The sequence below is a fragment of the Oncorhynchus nerka genome, linkage group LG3, assembly GCF_034236695.1.
Source record: "Oncorhynchus nerka isolate Pitt River linkage group LG3, Oner_Uvic_2.0, whole genome shotgun sequence".
Taxonomy (NCBI): domain Eukaryota; kingdom Metazoa; phylum Chordata; class Actinopteri; order Salmoniformes; family Salmonidae; genus Oncorhynchus; species Oncorhynchus nerka.
The window spans coordinates 68,435,519-68,456,727 of NC_088398.1; the positions used below are offsets into that span (position 1 = coordinate 68,435,519).

At 45.9% G+C, this 21,209-nt stretch overlaps 2 protein-coding genes across 5 annotated transcripts in view; one reads left to right on the forward strand and one right to left on the reverse strand.

Annotated features, from left to right (window-relative positions):
* Positions 1-9,755, forward strand: part of LOC115112824 (amyloid-beta A4 protein-like) — a 60,223-nt gene extending 50,468 nt beyond the window's left edge. For both annotated transcript variants that reach the window (XM_065015015.1, XM_065015010.1), the window contains 8 exons: positions 926-1,054; positions 1,192-1,291; positions 1,440-1,507; positions 1,626-1,770; positions 1,905-1,958; positions 2,067-2,158; positions 2,938-3,084; positions 6,362-9,755. In XM_065015015.1, the coding sequence (XP_064871087.1) occupies positions 926-1,054; positions 1,192-1,291; positions 1,440-1,507; positions 1,626-1,770; positions 1,905-1,958; positions 2,067-2,158; positions 2,938-3,084; positions 6,362-6,463 (837 nt within the window). In that variant the 3' untranslated portion in view covers positions 6,464-9,755. The remainder of the gene's footprint in view (positions 1-925; positions 1,055-1,191; positions 1,292-1,439; positions 1,508-1,625; positions 1,771-1,904; positions 1,959-2,066; positions 2,159-2,937; positions 3,085-6,361) is intronic.
* A 2,027-nt stretch (positions 9,756-11,782) lies between these two features.
* LOC115112834 (GA-binding protein alpha chain) lies at positions 11,783-20,964 on the reverse strand. 3 transcript variants are annotated; one of them, XM_029639850.2, is made up of 10 exons: positions 20,864-20,964; positions 18,716-18,818; positions 18,438-18,582; positions 17,991-18,075; positions 17,630-17,854; positions 17,260-17,454; positions 14,915-14,962; positions 14,551-14,676; positions 12,631-12,823; positions 11,783-12,500 (listed from the first exon to the last, which is right to left on the reverse strand). In XM_029639850.2, the coding sequence occupies exons 2-10, from the start codon at positions 18,790-18,792 to the stop codon at positions 12,284-12,286; spliced, it is 1,311 nt and encodes a 436-aa protein (XP_029495710.1). In that variant the 5' UTR covers positions 18,793-18,818; positions 20,864-20,964; the 3' UTR covers positions 11,783-12,283. The 3 variants fall into 3 exon arrangements, with proteins under 3 accessions (XP_029495710.1, XP_029495694.1, XP_029495702.1); XM_029639834.2 differs by having other exon boundaries at positions 14,551-14,679; positions 20,864-20,963; XM_029639842.2 differs by having other exon boundaries at positions 14,551-14,679; positions 18,716-18,813; positions 20,864-20,954.
* Positions 20,965-21,209: the final 245 nt, after the last annotated feature.

The window sequence follows — 21,209 nt, forward strand, 5'->3', positions numbered from 1 at the left end:
CCGCCTCTCTCTCTCTCTCTGTGTCCCATCCCCCCCGCCTCTCTCTGTGTCCCATCCCCCCGCCTCTCTCTCTCTCTGTGTCCCATCCCCCCCCGTCTCTCTCTCTCTCTGTGTCCCATCCCCCCGTCTCTCTCTCTCTCTGTGTCCCATCCCCCTGCCTCTCTCTCTCTCTCCCATCCCCCGCCTCTCTCTCTCTCTGTGTCCCATCCCCGTCTCTCTCTCTCTGTCCCTCATCCTGCTGTCCCTCTGTACCTCATCCCCCCGCCTCTCTCTCTCTCTGTGTCCCATCCCCCCGCCTCTCTCTCTCTCTGTGTCCCATCCCCCGTCTCTCTCTCTCTGTGTCCCATCCCCCCGTCTCTCTCTCTGTCCCTCATCCTGCTGTCCCTCTGTACCTCATCCCCCCCGTCTCTCCCTCTCTCTGTGTCCCATCCCCCCGTCTCTCTCTCTCTGTGTCCCATCCCCCCATCTCTCTCTCTCTCTGTGTCCCATCCCCCCCCTCTCTCTCTCTGTGTCCCATCCCCCCGCCTCTCTCTCTCTCTGTGTCCCATCCCCCCGTCTCTCTTCTCTGTGTCCCATCCCCCCCCTCTCTCTTCTCTGTGTCCCATCCCCCCGTCTCTCTTCTCTGTGTCCCATCCCCCCGTCTCTCTCTCTCTCTGTGTCCCATCCCCCCCCTCTCTCTCTCTCTCTCTGTGTCCCATCCCCCCGCCTCTCTCTCTCTCTGTGTCCCATCCCCCCGCCTCTCTCTCTCTCTGTCCCATCCTGCTCTCCCTCTGTACCTCATCCCCTTGTCTCTCTCTCTCTGTGTCCCATCCCCCCGCCTCTCTCTCTCTCTCTGTGTCCCATCCCCCCCCCGCCTCTCTCTCTCTCTGTGTCCCATCCTGCTGTCCCTCCGTACCTCATCCCCTTGTCTCTCTCTGTCTCTCAGCCTCGTCAGGTGCTTGGCCTGTTGAAGAAGTATGTCCGTGCAGAACAGAAGGACAGACAACACACCCTGAAACACTACGAGCACGTCCGCATGGTGGACCCCAAAAAGGCTGCTCAGATCCGACCCCAGGTACCCCAACCACTATAATACACTACACTACGCACAAACCCCTAAGCTCACCGTTCAACCACCCTACACTACCCACAAGCCCCTCTGTGTCCTGTGTAACTCCTTTGACCTCTGAACTTTGCCCTTCTGGCCTTTAGGTGATGACCCACCTGCGTGTGATTGACGAGAGGATGAACCAATCCCTGGGGCTGCTCTACAAGGTGCCCAGCGTGACCAATGAAATCCAAGACCAAGTTTGTGAGTGTCGCCCTACACCTTCCCATATACTGCCGTGTCATGATATTATTCAGTCTATACACTGTGTCGTGCTGGGCTGTGTTATTACTGAGATATTGTACAGATGATGTTTTTTCCTTTCTGCCTCTCTCTCTCTGTCTGTGTGTAGCTGTCCTGATGCAGAGGGTTCAGTCAGAGCTGTCTCAGCAAGTCTCATCTCTGCAGAGCGATGGGAGGGTGAGTTTCACACATACACAGGCACGCACACTCTTGCTCATAAAAATAGTACAATCTCTCCTATCTCACAAACCCACACACAGATAGAAAGTCAGTAATGTGTATCCTGTGTTTGTAGAGTGATGGCAGGGTGAGCTATGGAAACGATGCCCTGATGCCCGACCAGGCTTACAGCTCTGCCCCTCTGGACCCTGGCATGGGCCTGGATCGACTGGGCTTCATCCACCCAGAGAGCTTCAATCAGCCCAACACTGACAACCACGGTAACACACACACAACACACACTCTCACAACCAGCCTTAACACACAGCCTAACGAAACCACAGCAATACACATGCATTATCCATTAAATTGGTCTAAAGCTTTTAGTCCGTGAGTGTTTCCTCTGTTAAAACAGTTGATCCTGTTGATGCTCGTCCAGTCCCAGATAGAGGTCTGCCCACTCGGCCTGGTAAGTGTGTATATGATTGTGTTTCTACTGTATTGGCATGTTTGTGGTTTGGGTTATGCTTGTGTAGGTCTCTGATGATGTTTGGATGCTGTCCCTCACTGTGCCCAGTGTCTGCTCTGAAGCCTGAGGAGGTTCCTGAGGTGCGGGTGGAGAAGGAGGAGCGGCAAAGCGCCAGCTATGAAGTGCATCATCAAAAACTGGTACGGCAACACCCCGTAAATTACCTACAGTATACACTGGTACATATTCATACATGTGTATCACAAACTGGTACGGCAACACCCCGTAAATTACCTACAGTATACACTGGTACATATTCATACATGTGTATCACAAACTGGTACGGCAACACCCAGTAAATTACCTACAGTATACACTGGTACATATTCATACATGTGTGTCACAAACTGGTACGGCAACACCCAGTAAATTACCTACAGTATACACTGGTACATATTCATACATGTGTATCACAAACTGGTACGGCAACACCCAGTAAATTAGCTACAGTATACACTGGTACATATTCATACATGTGTATCACAAACTGGTACGGCAACACCCAGTAAATTACCTACAGTATACACTGGTACATATTCATATATATGTATCACAAACTGGTACGGTAACACCCAGTAAATTACCTACAGTATACACTGGTACATATTCATATATATGTATCACAAACTGGTACGGTAACACCCAGTAAATTACCTACAGTATACACTGGTACATATTCATATATATGTATCACAAACTGGTACGGCAACACCCAGTAAATTACCTACAGTATACACTGGTACATGTGTTTCACAAACTGGCTCAGTAGCCCAAGTTCACATGTTTATGATGGGAACATTTGCATTTGAGACTGGTAAATAATGTTGCCTTCACAATATAGTGATATATATAGTATATAACTGCAGAAACACTCAACACCTCCAGGTTGATTGATAGGTGTTGTATTGATTATTACCAGGTGTTCTTTGCTGAGGATGTGGGCTCCAACAAGGGTGCCATCATCGGCCTGATGGTGGGCGGGGTTGTCATAGCGACAGTCATCATCATCTCTCTGATTATGCTGAGGAAGAAGCAGTATACCTCCATCCACCACGGAATCATCGAGGTGAATGTTTTCTGTGCCTGCGTGTTGGTGTTCTGTACCTGTGTGTTAACCTGGTGTGTGTGTGTTGGTGTTCTGTACCTGTGTGTTAACCTGGTGTGTGTGTGTGTGTGTTGGTGTTCTGTACCTGTGTGTTAACCTGGTGTGTGTGTGTGTGTGTTGGTGTTCTGTACCTGTGTGTTAACCTGGTGTGTGTGTGTGTGTTGGTGTTCTGTACCTGTGTGTTAACCTGGTGTGTGTGTGTGTTGGTGTTCTGTACCTGTGTGTTAACCTGGTGTGTGTGTGTGTTGGTGTTCTGTACCTGTGTGTTAACCTGGTGTGTGTGTGTGTGTGTGTGTTGGTGTTCTGTACCTGTGTGTTAACCTGGTGTGTGTGTTGGTGTTCTGTACCTGTGTGTTAACCTGGTGTGTGTGTGTGTTGGTGTTCTGTACCTGTGTGTTAACCTGGTGTGTGTGTTGGTGTTCTGTACCTGTGTGTTAACCTGGTGTGTGTGTGTGTTGGTGTTCTGTACCTGTGTGTGTTGGTGTTCTGTACCTGTGTGTTAACATGGTGTGTGTGTTGGTGTTCTGTACCTGTGTGTTAACCTGGTGTGTGTGTTGGTGTTCTGTACCTGTGTGTTAACCTGGTGTGTGTTGGTGTTCTGTACCTGTGTGTTAACCTGGTGTGTGTGTGTGTGTTGGTGTTCTGTACCTGTGTGTTAACCTGGTGTGTACCTGTGTGTTAACCTGGTGTGTGTGTGTGTTGGTGTTCTGTACCTGTGTGTTAACCTGGTGTGTGTGTGTGTTGGTGTTCTGTACCTGTGTGTTAACCTGGTGTGTGTGTGTGTGTTGGTGTTCTGTACCTGTGTGTTAACCTGGTGTGTGTGTTGGTGTTCTGTACCTGTGTGTTAACCTGGTGTGTGTGTGTGTTGGTGTTCTGTACCTGTGTGTTAACCTGGTGTGTGTGTGTGTTGGTGTTCTGTACCTGTGTGTTAACCTGGTGTGTGTGTGTGTTGGTGTTCTGTACCTGTGTGTTAACCTGGTGTGTGTGTGTGTTGGTGTTCTGTACCTGTGTGTTAACCTGGTGTGTGTGTGTGTTGGTGTTCTGTACCTGTGTGTTAACCTGGTGTGTGTGTGTGTGTGGTGTTCTGTACCTGTGTGTTAACCTGGTGTGTGTGTGTGTGTGTTGGTGTTCTGTACCTGTGTGTTAACCTGGTGTGTGTGTGTGTGTTAACCTGGTGTGTGTGTTGGTGTTCTGTACCTGTGTGTTAACCTGGTGTGTGTGTGGTGGTGTTCTGTACCTGTGTGTTAACCTGGTGTGTGTGTTGGTGTTCTGTACCTGTGTGTTAACCTGGTGTGTGTGTGTGTTGGTGTTCTGTACCTGTGTGTTAACCTGGTGTGTGTGTTGGTGTTCTGTACCTGTGTGTTAACCTGGTGTGTGTGTGTTGGTGTTCTGTACCTGTGTGTTAACCTGGTGTGTGTGTTGGTGTTCTGTACCTGTGTGTTAACCTGGTGTGTGTGTGTGTGTTAACCTGGTGTGTGTGTTGGTGTTCTGTACCTGTGTGTTAACCTGGTGTGTGTGTGTGTGTTAACCTGGTGTGTGTGTTGGTGTTCTGTACCTGTGTGTTAACCTGGTGTGTGTGTGGTGGTGTTCTGTACCTGTGTGTTAACCTGGTGTGTGTGTTGGTGTTCTGTACCTGTGTGTTAACCTGTGTGTTAACCTGGTGTGTGTGTTGGTGTTCTGTACCTGTGTGTTAACCTGGTGTGTGTGTTGGTGTTCTGTACCTGTGTGTTAACCTGGTGTGTGTGTGTTGGTGTTCTGTACCTGTGTGTTAACCTGGTGTGTGTGTTGGTGTTCTGTACCTGTGTGTTAACCTGGTGTGTGTGTTGGTGTTCTGTACCTGTGTGTTCACCTGGTGTGTATGTGTGTTGGTGTTCTGTACCTGTGTGTTAACCTGGTGTGTATGTGTGTTGGTGTTCTGTACCTGTGTGTTAACCTGGTGTGTATGTGTGTTGGTGTTCTGTACCTGTGTGTTAACCTGGTGTGTGTGTGTGTTGGTGTTCTGTACCTGTGTGTTAACCTGGTGTGTGTGTGTGTTGGTGTTCTGTACCTGTGTGTTAACCTGGTGTGTGTGTGTGTTGGTGTTCTGTACCTGTGTGTTAACCTGGTGTGTGTGTTGGTGTTCTGTACCTGTGTGTTAACCTGGTGTGTGTATTGTTGTTCTGTACCTGTGTGTTAACCTGGTGTGTGTGTTGGTGTTCTGTACCTGTGTGTTAACCTGGTGTGTGTGTGTGTTGGTGTTCTGTACCTGTGTGTTAACCTGGTGTGTGTGTGTGTGTTGGTGTTCTGTACCTGTGTGTTAACCTGGTGTGTGTGTTGGTGTTCTGTACCTGTGTGTTAACCTGGTGTGTGTATTGGTGTGCTGTACCTGTGTGTTAACCTGGTGTGTGTGTTGGTGTTCTGTACCTGTGTGTTAACCTGGTGTGTGTGTGTGTTGGTGTTCTGTACCTGTGTGTTAACCTGGTGTGTGTGTGTGTTGGTGTTCTGTACCTGTGTGTTAACCTGGTGTGTGTGTTGGTGTTCTGTACCTGTGTGTTAACCTGGTGTGTGTGTGTTGGTGTTCTGTACCTGTGTGTTAACCTGGTGTGTATGTGTGTTGGTGTTCTGTACCTGTGTGTTCACCTGGTGTGTATGTGTGTTGGTGTTCTGTACCTGTGTGTTAACCTGGTGTGTATGTGTGTTGGTGTTCTGTACCTGTGTGTTAACCTGGTGTGTGTGTGTGTTGGTGTTCTGTACCTGTGTGTTAACCTGGTGTGTGTGTGTGTTGGTGTTCTGTACCTGTGTGTTAACCTAGTGTGTGTGTGTGTGTTGGTGTTCTGTACCTGTGTGTTAACCTGGTGTGTGTGTGTGTTGGTGTTCTGTACCTGTGTGTTAACCTGGTGTGTGTATTGGTGTTCTGTACCTGTGTGTTAACCTGGTGTGTGTGTGTGTTGGTGTTCTGTACCTGTGTGTTAACCTGGTGTGTGTGTTGGTGTTCTGTACCTGTGTGTTAACCTGGTGTGTGTGTGTGTTGGTGTTCTGTACCTGTGTGTTAACCTGGTGTGTGTGTGTGTTGGTGTTCTGTACCTGTGTGTTAACCTGGTGTGTGTGTGTGTTAACCTGGTGTGTGTGTGTGTTAACCTGGTGTGTGTGTGTGTGTGTGTTAACCTGGTGTGTGTGTTGGTGTTCTGTACCTGTGTGTTAACCTGGTGTGTGTGTTGGTGTTCTGTACCTGTGTGTTAACCTGGTGTGTGTGTTGCAGGTGGATGCTGCAGTGACCCCAGAGGAGCGTCACCTGTCCAAGATGCAGCAGAATGGCTATGAGAACCCCACCTACAAGTTCTTCGAACAGATGCAGAACTAAGGAGCTACCCGTTGACCCCTCCCAGACCCTGAACTTCCTTTCACCCCTCACACCTAGGGCCCGTTCCATTTTGGTCCATAAACCCCTCACACCTAGGGCCTGTTCCATTTTGGTCCATAAACCCCTCACACCTAGGGCCCATTCCATTTTGGTCCATAAACCCCTCACACCTAGGGCCCGTTCCATTTTGGTCCATAAACCCCTCACACCTAGGGCCCGTTCCATTTTGGTCCATAAACCCCTCACACCTAGGGCCCGTTCCATTTTGGTCCATAAACCCCTCACACCTAGGGCCCGTTCCATTTTGGTCCATAAACCCCTCACACCTAGGGCCCGTACCATTTTGGTCCATAAACCCTTCTAACTCTTACTCTATTGCTGTCAATGGATCTGAAAGGACTGAGTAGGTAAAACCAGTATGACTGAAGTGCCAGAAAAATCTAGAATGAATTTGGTTTGAAATAGTTGTAGTCATATTACTTCCAGCTATCCAGGGGTGGTGCCAAGGAGCTGGGGGCTGAAATACAACCTAGCCACACTCACCCTTCATCCTTTCCTCGTAAAGTGCAGCACATCAACATTCATAGCTGCTATTGGTCAGACAAGGATATCCTCACTCACCTGCATATTTTTCTATAATATCCTGTAGTGTTTGTACAGAACAGAGAAGCTCATTGATTGATTCATCTGTCCGTCTATCTGTGGGTGAGCCCTCCCCCTCAGGATAGCACTCGCAGGTCTAAGAGGGTGAAACAGAGGCCCCAAATATCCCTGCAATCTTCCTGCCTCTTCCTCACTCACTCTGACGCACTCTCCCCTCCCCCTCCATCTCTCCCACGCACTCTTCTCCCCTCCCTCTCTCTCAGATGACAGCTGTGCTGTGTTTAGTGATGACATAACAGCTCTTAACACTAGCGAAGGGAGGAGGGGCTCAGTCTGCCCTGAGCTCCTCTCTGTGGGATTATACCACAAGGGAGGAGGGGCTCAGTCTGCCCTGAGCTCCTCTCTGTGGGATTATATCACAAGGGAGGAGGGGCTCAGTCTGCCCTGAGCTCCTCTCTGTGGGATTATACCACAAGGGAGGAGGGGCTCAGTCTGCCCTGAGCTCCTCTCTGTGGGATTATACCACAAGGGAGGAGGGGCTCAGTCTGCCCTGAGCTCCTCTCTGTGGGATTATACCACAAGGGAGGAGGGGCTCAGTCTGCCCTGAGCTCCTCTCTGTGGGATTATACCACAAGGGAGGAGGGGGGCTCAGTCTGCCCTGAGCTCCTCTCTGTGGGATTATACCACAAGGGAGGAGGGGCTCAGTCTGCCCTGAGCTCCTCTCTGTGGGATTATATCACAAGGGAGGAGGGGCTCAGTCTGCCCTGAGCTCCTCTCTGTGGGATTATACCACAAGGGAGGAGGGGCTCAGTCTGCCCTGAGCTCCTCTCTGTGGGATTATACCACAAGGGAGGAGGGGCTCAGTCTGCCCTGAGCTCCTCTCTGTGGGATTATACCACAAGGGAGGAGGGGCTCAGTCTGCCCTGAGCTCCTCTCTGTGGGATTATACCACAAGGGAGGAGGGGCTCAGTCTGCCCTGAGCTCCTCTCTGTGGGATTATATCACAAGGGAGGAGGGGCTCAGTCTGCCCTGAGCTCCTCTCTGTGGGATTATACCACAAGGGAGGAGGGGCTCAGTCTGCCCTGAGCTCCTCTCTGTGGGATTATACCACAAGCGTTTCAGGTTTTTTTTCCAGAAAAATTTATAAAAAAACAAAAATATATAACTAATACATCAGAAATATGTAAAAGGCAAAGAAATATTGAATGTTTTTATTTTGTGCGTAATGTATTGAAATAAGGCAGAAAAAACTAGCTGTAACTATATGTAGTGCATGGTGATATTGATGCCAGATATACGTAGAGAAGCTGGCTCCTGTCGCAGGACTGGGCCTCTCATATAGACTTTTAGCAGGATTGTACATTTTCTGTGTCTTCTTTGTGATCTTGTGATATGAAGAGAGGAGAAAAAAAAGTATTTAGAATCTGGTCCGCTTTGTTGTCACTGCGACAATCTTTAAACAGAACCTGTGCTCTCCTTTGTTTCCAGCCCCTTCCTCGCTCTGTTACCTACATGGACCTAATTATCTCTATCTACATGTAGCTAATATAATGACGTGTAATAGTATCTGAAAGGAAGTCGATCTGTTTCATTTAGTCTGGGTGTTACTGATGTTACTGCTGTTTGTTGGTTTATGTCCCTTAAATATTCCACGACGAGGAATTGTTTCAGCTCCATTCATCATTCCACCCCATCTTTCCTCATTCCTATATAGTCTGTGAACATCATTAATGGAAACCGATATCATTATTATGTTTTCTTTCTCAGGCGTTCAGGCTCTCTTTCGATCTCTCCTTTCCTCTGTCTATCCCATAGACCACAACCAGCCCTGCTCCTCTCTATCCATGCTGTCGGCTTGGTGTGTGAACTATGTTGAATTGAGAGAGAGAGAGGGGGGATTGTGTGTGTCAGATTTGTACATTCTAATCATCAAACACTTATTCCCTCCACAATGTCTCACACAGAACATACACTATTTTTCCATGACATAGACTGACCAGGTGAAAGCTAAGATCCCTTATTGATGTACATGTATCAAACAACCAAGGAAAGATAAGAAAAACTGTTCTTGTTCTGTGGTGGATATCCCCCTCTTGCTTGTTTTGTCAAATCTCTCATGTCTCAGACATCCTGGCTTTAAAAGCAGAGGCTAAAGAAATACTGATCTCCGACTAGTTATATTGATCTTGGGACAAAGTGCGTGAGGCAAAATACAGGGACACTGTTCAGAAAGGAGCAACTGCACAGGACTTTCAGATATAAATGTGTTATGTGGAACAGATGTCATTCTGTCAGGTAGTTTTGTGTTACATTTCCATCTGCAACATTCTGAATGTTTCACCGAGCTGAACGCACCCCAGATCTGGGATCAGTATTGAGGCCGTAGTAGATGAGACATTCCCCATACCCAAAATGGAGCCTCCAATAGACATGAATGTGACATTCATATTGTGCAATTATGCCACAGATCTACATATTACTACACTCCCTCCCTACACACAAACTGAAGCTCTTAAATCAGGTAAATGTTTTGGTGTTATCAAGGATACTTGTACAGGGTATCTCCAGGGGTTAGTGGTTTCATTTGTTCATTCTGTGACTTTCTGTGTACCTATACAAATCATTTGCTTAGACTGAGAAAACGCTTTCTACACTATCCCATCAATAAAATGTTGAATGTACATACAAATATCTGGTGTTGAATCTGTGTGTGGTCATGACAGAGCTTGAATCCTGGTCATATAGGAAAAACATTAGAACCCACCTGAGTGGTGTGCATGTATGCATGCATACGCATTACACTGGAGCAGTTCTGCCTATAGACAGACTACGTGTACTGGAGCAGTTCTGCCTATAGACAGACTACGTGTACTGGAGCAGTTCTGTCTATAGACAGACTACGTGTACTGGAGCAGTTCTGCCTATAGCCAGACTACGTGTACTGGAGCAGTTCTGCCTATAGCCAGACTACGTGTACTGGAGCAGTTCTGCCTATAGCCAGACTACGTGTACTGGAGCAGTTCTGTCTATAGACAGACTACGTGTACTGGAGCAGTTCTGCCTATAGCCAGACTACGTGTACTGGAGCAGTTCTGCCTATAGCCAGACTACGTGTACTGGAGCAGTTCTGCCTATAGACAGACTACGTGTACTGGAGCAGTTCTGCCTATAGACAGACTACGTGTACTGGAGCAGTTCTGCCTATAGACAGACTACGTGTACTGGAGCAGTTCTGCCTATAGACAGACTACGTGTACTGGAGCAGTTCTGCCTATAGACAGACTACGTGTACTGGAGCAGTTCTGCCTATAGACAGACTATGTGTACTGGAGCAGTTCTGCCTATAGACAGACTGCGTGTACTGGAGCAGTTCTGCCTATAGACAGACTACGTGTACTGGAGCAGTTCTGCCTATAGACAGACTACGTGTACTGGAGCAGTTCTGCCTATAGACAGACTGCGTGTACTGGAGCAGTTCTGCCTATAGACAGACTACGTGTACTGGAGCAATTCTGCCTATAGACAGACTACGTGTACTGGAGCAGTTCTGCCTATAGACAGACTGCGTGTACTGGAGCAGTTCTGCCTATAGACAGACTACGTGTACTGGAGCAGTTCTGCCTATAGCCAGACTACGTGTACTGGAGCAGTTCTGCCTATAGCCAGACTACGTGTACTGGAGCAGTTCTGCCTATAGCCAGACTACGTGTACTGGAGCAGTTCTGCCTATAGACAGACTACGTGTACTGGAGCAGTTCTGCCTATAGACAGACTGCGTGTACTGGAGCAGTTCTGCCTATAGACAGACTGCGTGTACTGGAGCAGTTCTGCCTATAGACAGACTGCGTGTACTGGAGCAGTTCTGAATATAGACAGACTATGTGTACTGGAGCAGTTCTGCCTATAGACAGACTACGTGTACTGGAGCAGTTCTGCCTATAGACAGACTACGTGTACTGGAGCAGTTCTGCCTATAGACAGACTACGTGTACTGGAGCAGTTCTGCCTATAGACAGACTACGTGTACTGGAGCAGTTCTGCCTATAGCCAGACTACGTGTACTGGAGCAGTTCTGCCTATAGACAGACTACGTGTACTGGAGCAGTTCTGTCTATAGACAGACTACGTGTACTGGAGCAGTTCTGCCTATAGCCAGACTACGTGTACTGGAGCAGTTCTGCCTATAGACAGACTACGTGTACTGGAGCAGTTCTGCCTATAGACAGACTACGTGTACTGGAGCAGTTCTGCCTATAGACAGACTACGTGTACTGGAGCAGTTCTGCCTATAGCCAGACTACGTGTACTGGAGCAGTTCTGCCTATAGCCAGACTACGTGTACTGGAGCAGTTCTGTCTATAGACAGACTACGTGTACTGGAGCAGTTCTGCCTATAGCCAGACTACGTGTACTGGAGCAGTTCTGCCTATAGACAGACTACGTGTACTGGAGCAGTTCTGCCTATAGACAGACTACGTGTACTGGAGCAGTTCTGCCTATAGACAGACTACGTGTACTGGAGCAGTTCTGCCTATAGCCAGACTACGTGTACTGGAGCAGTTCTGCCTATAGACAGACTATGTGTAGGGTCCCCCCACCAACAGTTTTTTTTAGGATCTACATCGGGGTCTCGCTTGAATGAGCATAATAGAATACACCTACATGCAATTTTGTGGCTCTGCATTGGAGCTGTTGGATCAAGGACAGACTCAGTCCTTAGGAAAACATCTGCCACTTTATTTCCCCTGGTGGACGATAAAGGTCCAACTCATTAGGAGGAAAAAAGCTTCAAATAAAATACAAAACTGGTCCTTTTATAAATGGAAAATATGAAAATACACTGCCCTTGTGGCTATCAAAAACATGGAGTACCGGTATATACAATGGAAACTATACTAAGCTACAGATAAAGGAACAAAAAATGCAAAGCTCATTTGATTTTCCAGCATACACAAACACACTCCACCTCTCAGACACTCATATACACACACACTCCCTCCAACAAGCATCTCTTCCCTGGTTAAAATAAGAAAACAACCTCCCCAATCAAACCAAAAGGAAAAGGACGAAGTTGCCCATAGACATGGATCTAAAGTCTGTTCATCATTTCCACCTATTAATGTAACGCTTAGGCCTGGTCACAGTAATCTGATCCTAGATTTGTGCCAGTGGGCAACTTCTACCTGGGGCAGTCATGGAGCCCCATGCCCTTCCCCCTCAGCTGTCCTGTGCTGAGGTGGCCAGTGTCACCGTGGTGATGGGCTGGCCAATCCCGTGCAGCTGAATGCGGGCCAGCTTCTTCTGCTCACACTCAGTCACCAGGTTGTTGAGCTCAGCAGCGCTGTAGCCAATCAAAGTCCTCAGGTCGCACACAAACTTGTAGACGAAGCGCTTGCCCTGCACCTTGCTGATCATGTCCCCGTCGTAGTAATACCTGAGAAAATTGTCCGAAATTAAAACGACATGACTTGAAAGTTCAAGGTAAGGGAACAAGTCACGAGTGCCTGAAATTGTGCAACGAAAATGTTAGAGGAAAAGGGAGAGAAACTGGCAGATTGACATACCTGAGCGCTCGGCTGAGTTTCTCATAGTTCATGGTGGGCTTGTTCTTGCGTTGGCCCCATTTCTGTGCCACCAGTTCAGGCTGGTTGAGTTTGAACTCTCCCTCCTCTCCCACCCAGGAGATACAGTCTCTAGCATCCTTATCCGTCAACAGCTCCAACAGGAACTGCCACAGCTGGATCTGACCATTGTTACCTAAAGGGACAGGTGTGCGTGTGTTCACATCAGATACGAGCATATGCACATTTAAGGCATCCATAAAAAAAAGCATACCAAGACTACTGCTCGAGGTACACATACAGTTGAAGTCGGAAGTTTACATACACTTAGGTTGGAGTCATTAAAACTCATTTTTCAACCACTCCACAAATTTGTTCTTAACAAACTGGTTTTGGCAAGTCGGTTAGGACATCTACCTTGTGCATGACACAAGTCATTTTTCCAACAATTGTTTACAGACAGATTATTTCACTTATAATTCACTGTATCACAATTCCAGTGGGTCAGAAGTTAACATGCAGTAAGTTGACTGTGCCTTTAAACAGCTTGGAAAATTCCAGAAAATGATTGGCTTAATTGACATAATTTGAGTCAATTGGAGGTGTACCTGTGGATGTATTTCAAGGCCTACCTTCAAGATCAGTGCCTGTTTGCTTGACATCGTGGGAAAATCTAAAGAAATCAGCCAAAACCTCAGAAGAAAATTATAATGTAGAGCTCCACAAGTCTAGTTCATCCTTGGGAGAAATTTCCAAACACCTGAAGGTACCACATTCATCTGTACAAACACCATGGGACCACGCAGCCGTCATACCGCTCAGGATGGAGATGCATTCTGTCTCCTAGAGATGAACGTACTTTGGTGCGAAAAGTGCAAATCAATCCCAGAACAACAGCAAAGGACCTTGTGAAGATGCTGGAGGAAACCGGTACAAAAGTATCTATATCCACAGTAAAACGAGTCCTATATCGTCATAACCTGAAAGGCCACTCAACAAGGAAGAAGCCACTGCTCCAAAACCTCCATAAAAAAGCTAGACTACGGTTTGCAACTGCACATGGGGACAAAGATCATACCTTTTGGAGAAATGTCCTCTGGTCTGATGAAAGAAAAATAGAACTGTTTGGCCATCATTATGTTTGGAGGAAAAAGGGGGAGTCTTGCAAGCCAAAGAACACTATCCGAACCGTGAAGCACGGGGGTGATAGCATCTTGTTGTGGGGGTGCTTTGCTGCAGGAGGGACTGGTGCACTTCACAAAATAGATGGCATCATGAGGGAGGAAAATTGTGTGTATATTGAAGCAACATCTCAAGACATCAGTCAGGAAGTTAAAGCTTGGTCGCAAATGGGTCTTCCAAATGGACAATGACCCCAAGCATATTTCCAAAGTTGTGGCAAAATGGCTTAAGGACAACAAAGTCAAGGTATTGGAGTGGCCATCACAAAGCCCTGACCTCAATCCCATAGCAAATTTGTGGGCAGAACTGAAAAAGCATGTGCGAGCAAGGAAGCCTACAAACCTGATTTCAGTTACACCAGCTCTGTTAGGAGGAATGGGCCAACATTCACCCAACTTATTTTTGGAAGCTTGTGGAAGGCTACCCGAAAACATTTGACCCAAGTTAAACAATTTAAAGGCAATGCTACCAAATACTAATTGAGTGTATGTAAACTTCTGATCCACTGGGAATGTGATGAAAGAAATAAAAGCTGAAATAAATCATTCTCTGTCCTATTATTCTGACATTTCACATTCTTAAAATAAAGTAGAGATCCTAACTGACCTAAGACAGGGAATTTTTAATAGGATAAATGTCAGGAACTGTGCAAAACTGAGTTTAAATGTACTTGGCTAAGGTGTATGTAAACTTCCCACTTCAACTGTACATACACAACACCCAAGACACACAAATGCCTACCTGTACGGTTGCCAGGTGAGCTGCGCTCCTCTCCTCCTGAGATGCGGGGTGTTCTGGGGCCGCGGTTCTGCTTCAGTACCTTGATAGTGGTGGGTGTGGTCTGCACGGCAGCTGGGATGATCTGGACTTCTGGGGGCAGAGACAGAAGGTTCAAACAGCCAGAAATATACAGGATGAAGTTACCACCTGATCTATGGTCAGTTTGGTGTTCCTACCCATGTTGGCACAAGTAAGGATTTGGGTGAGAGTAAGCTGATCCTAGATCTGTGCCTATAGGCAACAACACCCACATAGAGGAGAACAATATAGTGTGGTTGATGAATGCAGGGTGACAATGGGTGAGAGAGACAGGAAATAAACTTACGTTGGTCAATGGTGACTGTGGCCTCCTGGTCCTGACTGGCCAACACATCTGTAAAGAACATGGACAGATACAGTATGTGAGCTAAAACCAACTTCAATAAACATGCTTGTCCAGGCTCAGAACAACTCCTATCCCCTTCAAATCAAATCACATTTTATTGGTCACATACACATGGTTAGCAGATGTTAATGCGAGTGTAGCGAAAAGCTTGTGCTTCTAGTTCCGACAGTGTAGTAAAATCTAACAAGTAATCTAACAATTCCACAACAACTACCTAATACACACACGTGTAAAGGAATGACTAAGAATATGTACATATAAATATATGGATGAGAGATAGCCGTTCAGCATAGTCAAGATGCAGTAGATGGTATAGAGTACAGTATATACATATGAGATGAGTAATGTAGGGTATGTAAACATGATATAAAGTGACATTGTTTAAAGTGACAGGTGATACATTTATTACATCCAGTTTTTTATTATTAAAGTGGCTAGAGATTTGAGTCAGTATGTTGGCAGCAGCCACTCAATGTTAGTGATGGCTGTTTAACAGTCTGATAGCCTTGAGATTGAAAAATAGCTTCAGTCTCTCGGCCCCTGCTTTGATGCACCTGCTTTGAGGGAGGAGCAGTTGCCGTACCAGGCGGTGATACAGCACGACAGGATGCTCTCGTTTGTGCATCTGTAAAAGATTGTGAGTGTTTTCGGTGACAAGCCAAATTCTTCAGCCTCCTGAGTCTCAAGAGGCACTGTTGCGCCTTCTTCACCACGCTGTCTGTGTGGGTGGACCATTTTAGTTTGTCTGTGATGTGTACGCTGAGGAACTTAAAACTTTCCACCTTCTCCAATACTGTCCCGTCGATGTGGATAGGGGGTGCTCCTTCTGCTGTTTCCTGATGTCCACTATCATCTCCTTTGTTTTGTTGACGTTGAGTGTGAATGTTATTTTCCTGACACCACACTCCGAGGGCCCTCACCTCCTCCCTGTAGGCCGTCTTGTCGTTGTTGGAAATCATGCCTAACACTGTAGTGTTGTCTGCAAACTTGATGATTGAGTTGGAGGCATGCGAGGCCACGCAGTCGTGCCCTAAGTCATCTGGGGCAAGACATCGGTGTCCGCGACGATGTCCGTGATTGACTGTAGACCCTGCCACATACATACTTTGTCTCTATACTGACGCTTAGCTTGTTTGATTGCCTTGCGGAGGGAATAGCTACACTGTTTGTATTTGGTCATGTTTCCGGTCACCTTGCCCTGATTAAAAGCAGTGGTTCGCGCTTTCAGTTTTGCGCGAATGCTGCCATCAATCCACGGTTTCTGGTTGGGGAAGGTTTTAATAGTCACCATGGGTACAACATCACCAATATACTTGCTAATAAACTTCCTCACCGAATCAGCGTATACATCAATGTTGTTGTCTGATGCGATCCAGAACATATCCCAGTCCACGTGATTGAAGCAATCTTGAAGCGTGGAATCAGATTGGTCGGACCAGCGTTGAACAGACCTGAGCACGGGCGTTTCCTGTTTTAGTTTGTGTCTATAGACTGGGAGCAGCAAAATGGAGTCGTGGTCAGATTTGCCGAAAGGAGGGTAAGGGAGGGCTTTGTATGCGTCGCGGAGTAACAATGATCCAGAATGCTGCCAGCCCGGGTTGCGCATTCGATATGCTGATAAAATTTAGGGAGCCTTGTTTTCAGATTAGCTTTGTTAAAATCCACAGCTACAATAAATGCAGCCTCATGATATGTGGTTTCCAGTTTACATAGAGTCCAATGAAGTTCTTTCAGGGCCGTCGAGGTGTCTGCTTGGGGGTGATAAGAAAATTCCCTTTGTAGATAATGCGGTCGGCATTTGATTGTAAGGGATTCTAGGTCAGGTGAACAGAACGACTTGAGTTCCTGTATGTCGTTATGATCACACCACAACTCGTTAATCATTGTCGGCGCCATGTTGGATACTCCCTAGCCTCTAATTTTCAGGCATACTGTATGTAACCAATATAATAAGAATACAATTTGTTTACATTTGTCCTATTACACACAAGCGTGTAATGTAAATATTTTTATTTGCACATCCCAACTCCCTGAGACAACCGCAGAGAGTGGGGTCATTGTACAGCGACCCTGGAGAAATTAGGGTTAGGTGCCTTGGTTAATGGCACAGCGACCTTGTCGGCTCCGGTTTCGGAACAGCAACCTTTCGGTTACTGGCCCAACCCTCTAACCTCGAGGCTAACTGCTGCAAGGTTTGTATTATGACTCTACTTAGTCCTGAAATGGTGCTAGCCCTTATCCCTTACACAGTGACTCAACATACAGAAGCTACAATACAAACTCACACTTGCGGAGCAGCTCTAAGTGGCTCCAAAGGATCTCTCCACTGGGGACCCTCTGCAGGAACTCTTCCTGGGTGAAGGAGCAGAGATCATGACCCGGGATGTGAATCCCTCCCACCTCCATCTCGTCAATACTGAACTCCTTCATCACCCACACGGCCCAGTGGATCACCTGGTCCGCCGTCCACTGTTCTGGGTCTGAGAGGAGACAGACACATTACAAGACTGACAATGCTGACTACAGCTTTTCTTGTCTGTTATAAATGGCATGGCAATAGCAGCAAACTGGTCTCACTTTGTACAACAGTGTGTACCTGCCTGATTAATTGTGGTTTTGTGTTTCAGTGCAAGTGTGTGTTGGTGTCCTCCTCACCGTAGGGTATCCCCAGGCGGACCTGTTCCTTGCGGTAGCCCTCCAGGGCGGCGGCCCAGCGTGTCACCTGCTCCGAGGTGTCATCTGACAGGGAGGAGTGCTCCACAGCAATCAGCTGGCCCTCCTCCATCAGGGTGCCCTCCTCCCCTGCCGCATCCGGGTCGATCACCACCTCCACAGTCTCCACCGGCTTCACGATCTCCAGGATGTTCAGCTTCTCCTCGCCTGGATGGAGGGATTTGATGGGAGGTTAGAGTGTGATTAGAATCAACAGCCTCATTTGTATGGTTCCACATTTGTGTGCATCTATATATTGGGTGCCTGGGTTTTGATTTTGGTGCCGAGACTGTCGTTTGTGTACCTGGCTTTGTGATGATCTGTAGACTGAGTTGCACTGTGCCGTCTGTCTTCACTCCTTGATCAAAGAGGCTGTGGTCTGGATGCAGCTGGAGAGACAGAAAGAAAGAGAAAGGAGAGGGCAACAGGGGAGGACAGGCGAGGGACAGAGCGGAGGACGGGTGAGGGAGAGGGCAGAGGACAGGCGAGAGAGAGAGAGAGAGAGAGAGAGGAGGTATTTTAACCCCATAAATACAGGCCTCCATCAGTATCAGGTCTGATCAGGTATTTGAACTCCATAAATACAGGCCTCCATCAGTATCAGGTCTGATCAGGTATTTGAACTCCATAAATACAGGCCTCCATCAGTATCAGGTCTGATCAGGTATTTGAACCCCATAAATACAGGCCTCCATCAGCTTCAGGTCTGATCAGGTATTTGAACCCCATAAATGCAGGCCTCCATCAGTACCTGGATGTCCTGTAGACAGATTTCATATCCATCCAATGACATCTGGATACGGGGCTCTAGGAGCTTCTTCAGGTTACCGATTGGCTCATTGATGTCGATGTCCTGTTGGATCAGATCGGCTGATGTAATGGTCTGCTCCTCAACCCTGAAAATGGCACGACCACACAAACAAAAACACACAAATGGTCATGTTAAATCATCAGAAGTAGGGAGGGAGCAGGGTTTGAATTGATGTGCTTATGGGTGCCTGGTCATATTGTAAAATATATATCACTCACCCCTCCTCCAGGCACTCCTGTTTCTCCTGTCCGTCGATCTCAATCTCTATCATCTCCTCTGTCTCACTTTTAGACATTGCTGTACCCCAAGAATCAACCTATTCTGAGGAAAAGACAGACAGACAGGGGGGTATCAATCAACATTAAGGTGACATCAAATGTTTTCAGATGTGATGGAACAAACACATCGCTACAAACGGTTCAAATTGGCACCATCATTGAGACTTTAGTAAATGATCATGAACACATTCTTTGAACAGTGGCATTATATCAAGTAAAAAGTTGTTTAAAATCAAATCTAAAAGGTTAATATTTAGCTAGTGGGTCTTGATGTGAATGAAGTTGGGTCATAGTCTCGAAAAAAAATAAAATCTCAGGTGTAATTTCCTCTTGAAACACTGAGATTAGGATCCGTATTTATCTATTTCAGAAGTATTATATTTTTGGTCAGATATTATGCATTTTACAAAAAAATAAAATCGCTAAATGATCATTACCGTAAAAAATGTCTAAGTCCAAAAAAGTTAACAAAAACAAATCAATATTCAAATATTTTTCAACATTGCTCAATGAGGCCTGAGTAAAGCATAATACTGGACATTTTAGCGCTTTCGGTAATGAGAAGGCCAAGTGGGATGAGAATAAGAACCTCATTCTGAAGACAAGTGTATATATATATATATACACTTAAAACGTGTGCTCATATAAGGACTACTCCTCTAGATGATGCATCATGGGTGAATAAAGCTTTACTTTAAAAAGTGTTATGTAATGTCGACAAATACTGTTTGCATGTAATAAATATTATAGTTTCATGTAAACTTCAACTAGTGTAACATTTTTATGATTTATGGACAAACTACTGCAATATATTTGGGGGTTTATTAAAATAAATTAGTTTTTTTTCTAAAGAATTGAATCCAGATGCATTTCAGCAATGAGAATTTGGGGTGGAAATTTACACATTTCAGGTAAAATGTAACATTCATTTAATAGAAGACACTTTCCAAAATCTAAACATCTGGTCCTCAAAATGAAACATGATTTTTGAAGATGAATCATGGTTTTGTAACTCAATTTGCTAGACATTTTAAAACTGGATTCATGAGAATCACCCAGTTGAGGGAGCCTCGGTTTCTCATTGGGCGGCAGAGAGTTATGTGCGAGCTAAAGTACTAACGCGAGGGCGAGGCCTCTCCAAAGCATAGGCCTTACTGTAGGCCATTAGTTGTTAAATCATTACATTAACTTGATAAATTTGAACTCCTCTGAAAGCAAACACTTCTAAGATATATCGGTAATAATGTTAATTATACGTGTAGCATAGCTGTACAATACTGTAGCAATACAATGCTAGCTATCCAGCATATTTTTCAGCGATGTTATGTGAGGGGCGAGACACGCGCAAAACGGGGGTCGGTCTCATGAAATACACAATTTATACTGACTGTAAGAAACACAGTTCAATGAATAACTGATTTAAATGTCGATTTAAATATACTCTGAAACTTAGAATCTGGAAAACTTTAAAACGGAAATGGAAGAAACGGAAACAAAACAGCAGAGGGGCAATCGCAAAGGAGCCGGAAATCCTGGCTAAGTTTAGTGTTGTCTACAGACTTCGAGAGCGGTCAGGGGGAAATGCCGGAGTAATTTGCTCGATTAAAATGAAAAATAACGTAATATTTATAACATTGGGAAAACGTATTTACATATGGCTAAAAGTATAACGTATCACCAGGGCGAACAACTGGAATAGAATGAACAAGCTGTCGTTTGCGTTAGCAATATTAGCTAGCAGCTACCACTGCTTAGTTAGCTAACGTGTCGAAAGTTGGATTTTGTATGGACACTTTTGAAGGCAAATCGTAGACAAGTCATTTGGAAAGCGATTTTGTAGTTGGGAAGTAATCTGAAAACCACTCCATCCAGTACATTATTTAGACTTGATGTTAGTGTTTTTAGGCTAATGCATGTGGTATAGCGGATCAACACGCTAGCTTTGTAGGTAGCGTTCAGCTAGCTAACAGTTTGATACAAAAAGCGGGAAGACCGATTACCTAGTGAAAGAATATACAATTCCGTTTAGATTGACAATGTAATGGATTTCATATATACATCAAAAATAGTTTATGGTCGTACACATACCTCTTAAAATGTACACTCCCAAGATTGTGGACTTGATATATGAGTCAATGTAGAATAGCAAGCTAGCCTTTCCACTCAAATCGATTTCATGCAAGTTTTTGGACAACAAGACAGGGGGCGGGGACTAGCTTGCTTTTTTAGACATATACGAGTTAACTCTTGTATCAAAGAAATCATCATGATATTTGTGTGTGTGTTATGTGATGTTTGATAGCACGCATAATTATTTACTATAATTATCAGCTTCTATCCTCAAGCCATACGACTGCTGAACAATTATTCAAATAGCCACCTGGACTAGTTACATTGACCCCCCCCACCTCTTTGGTTTTACACTGCTGCTACT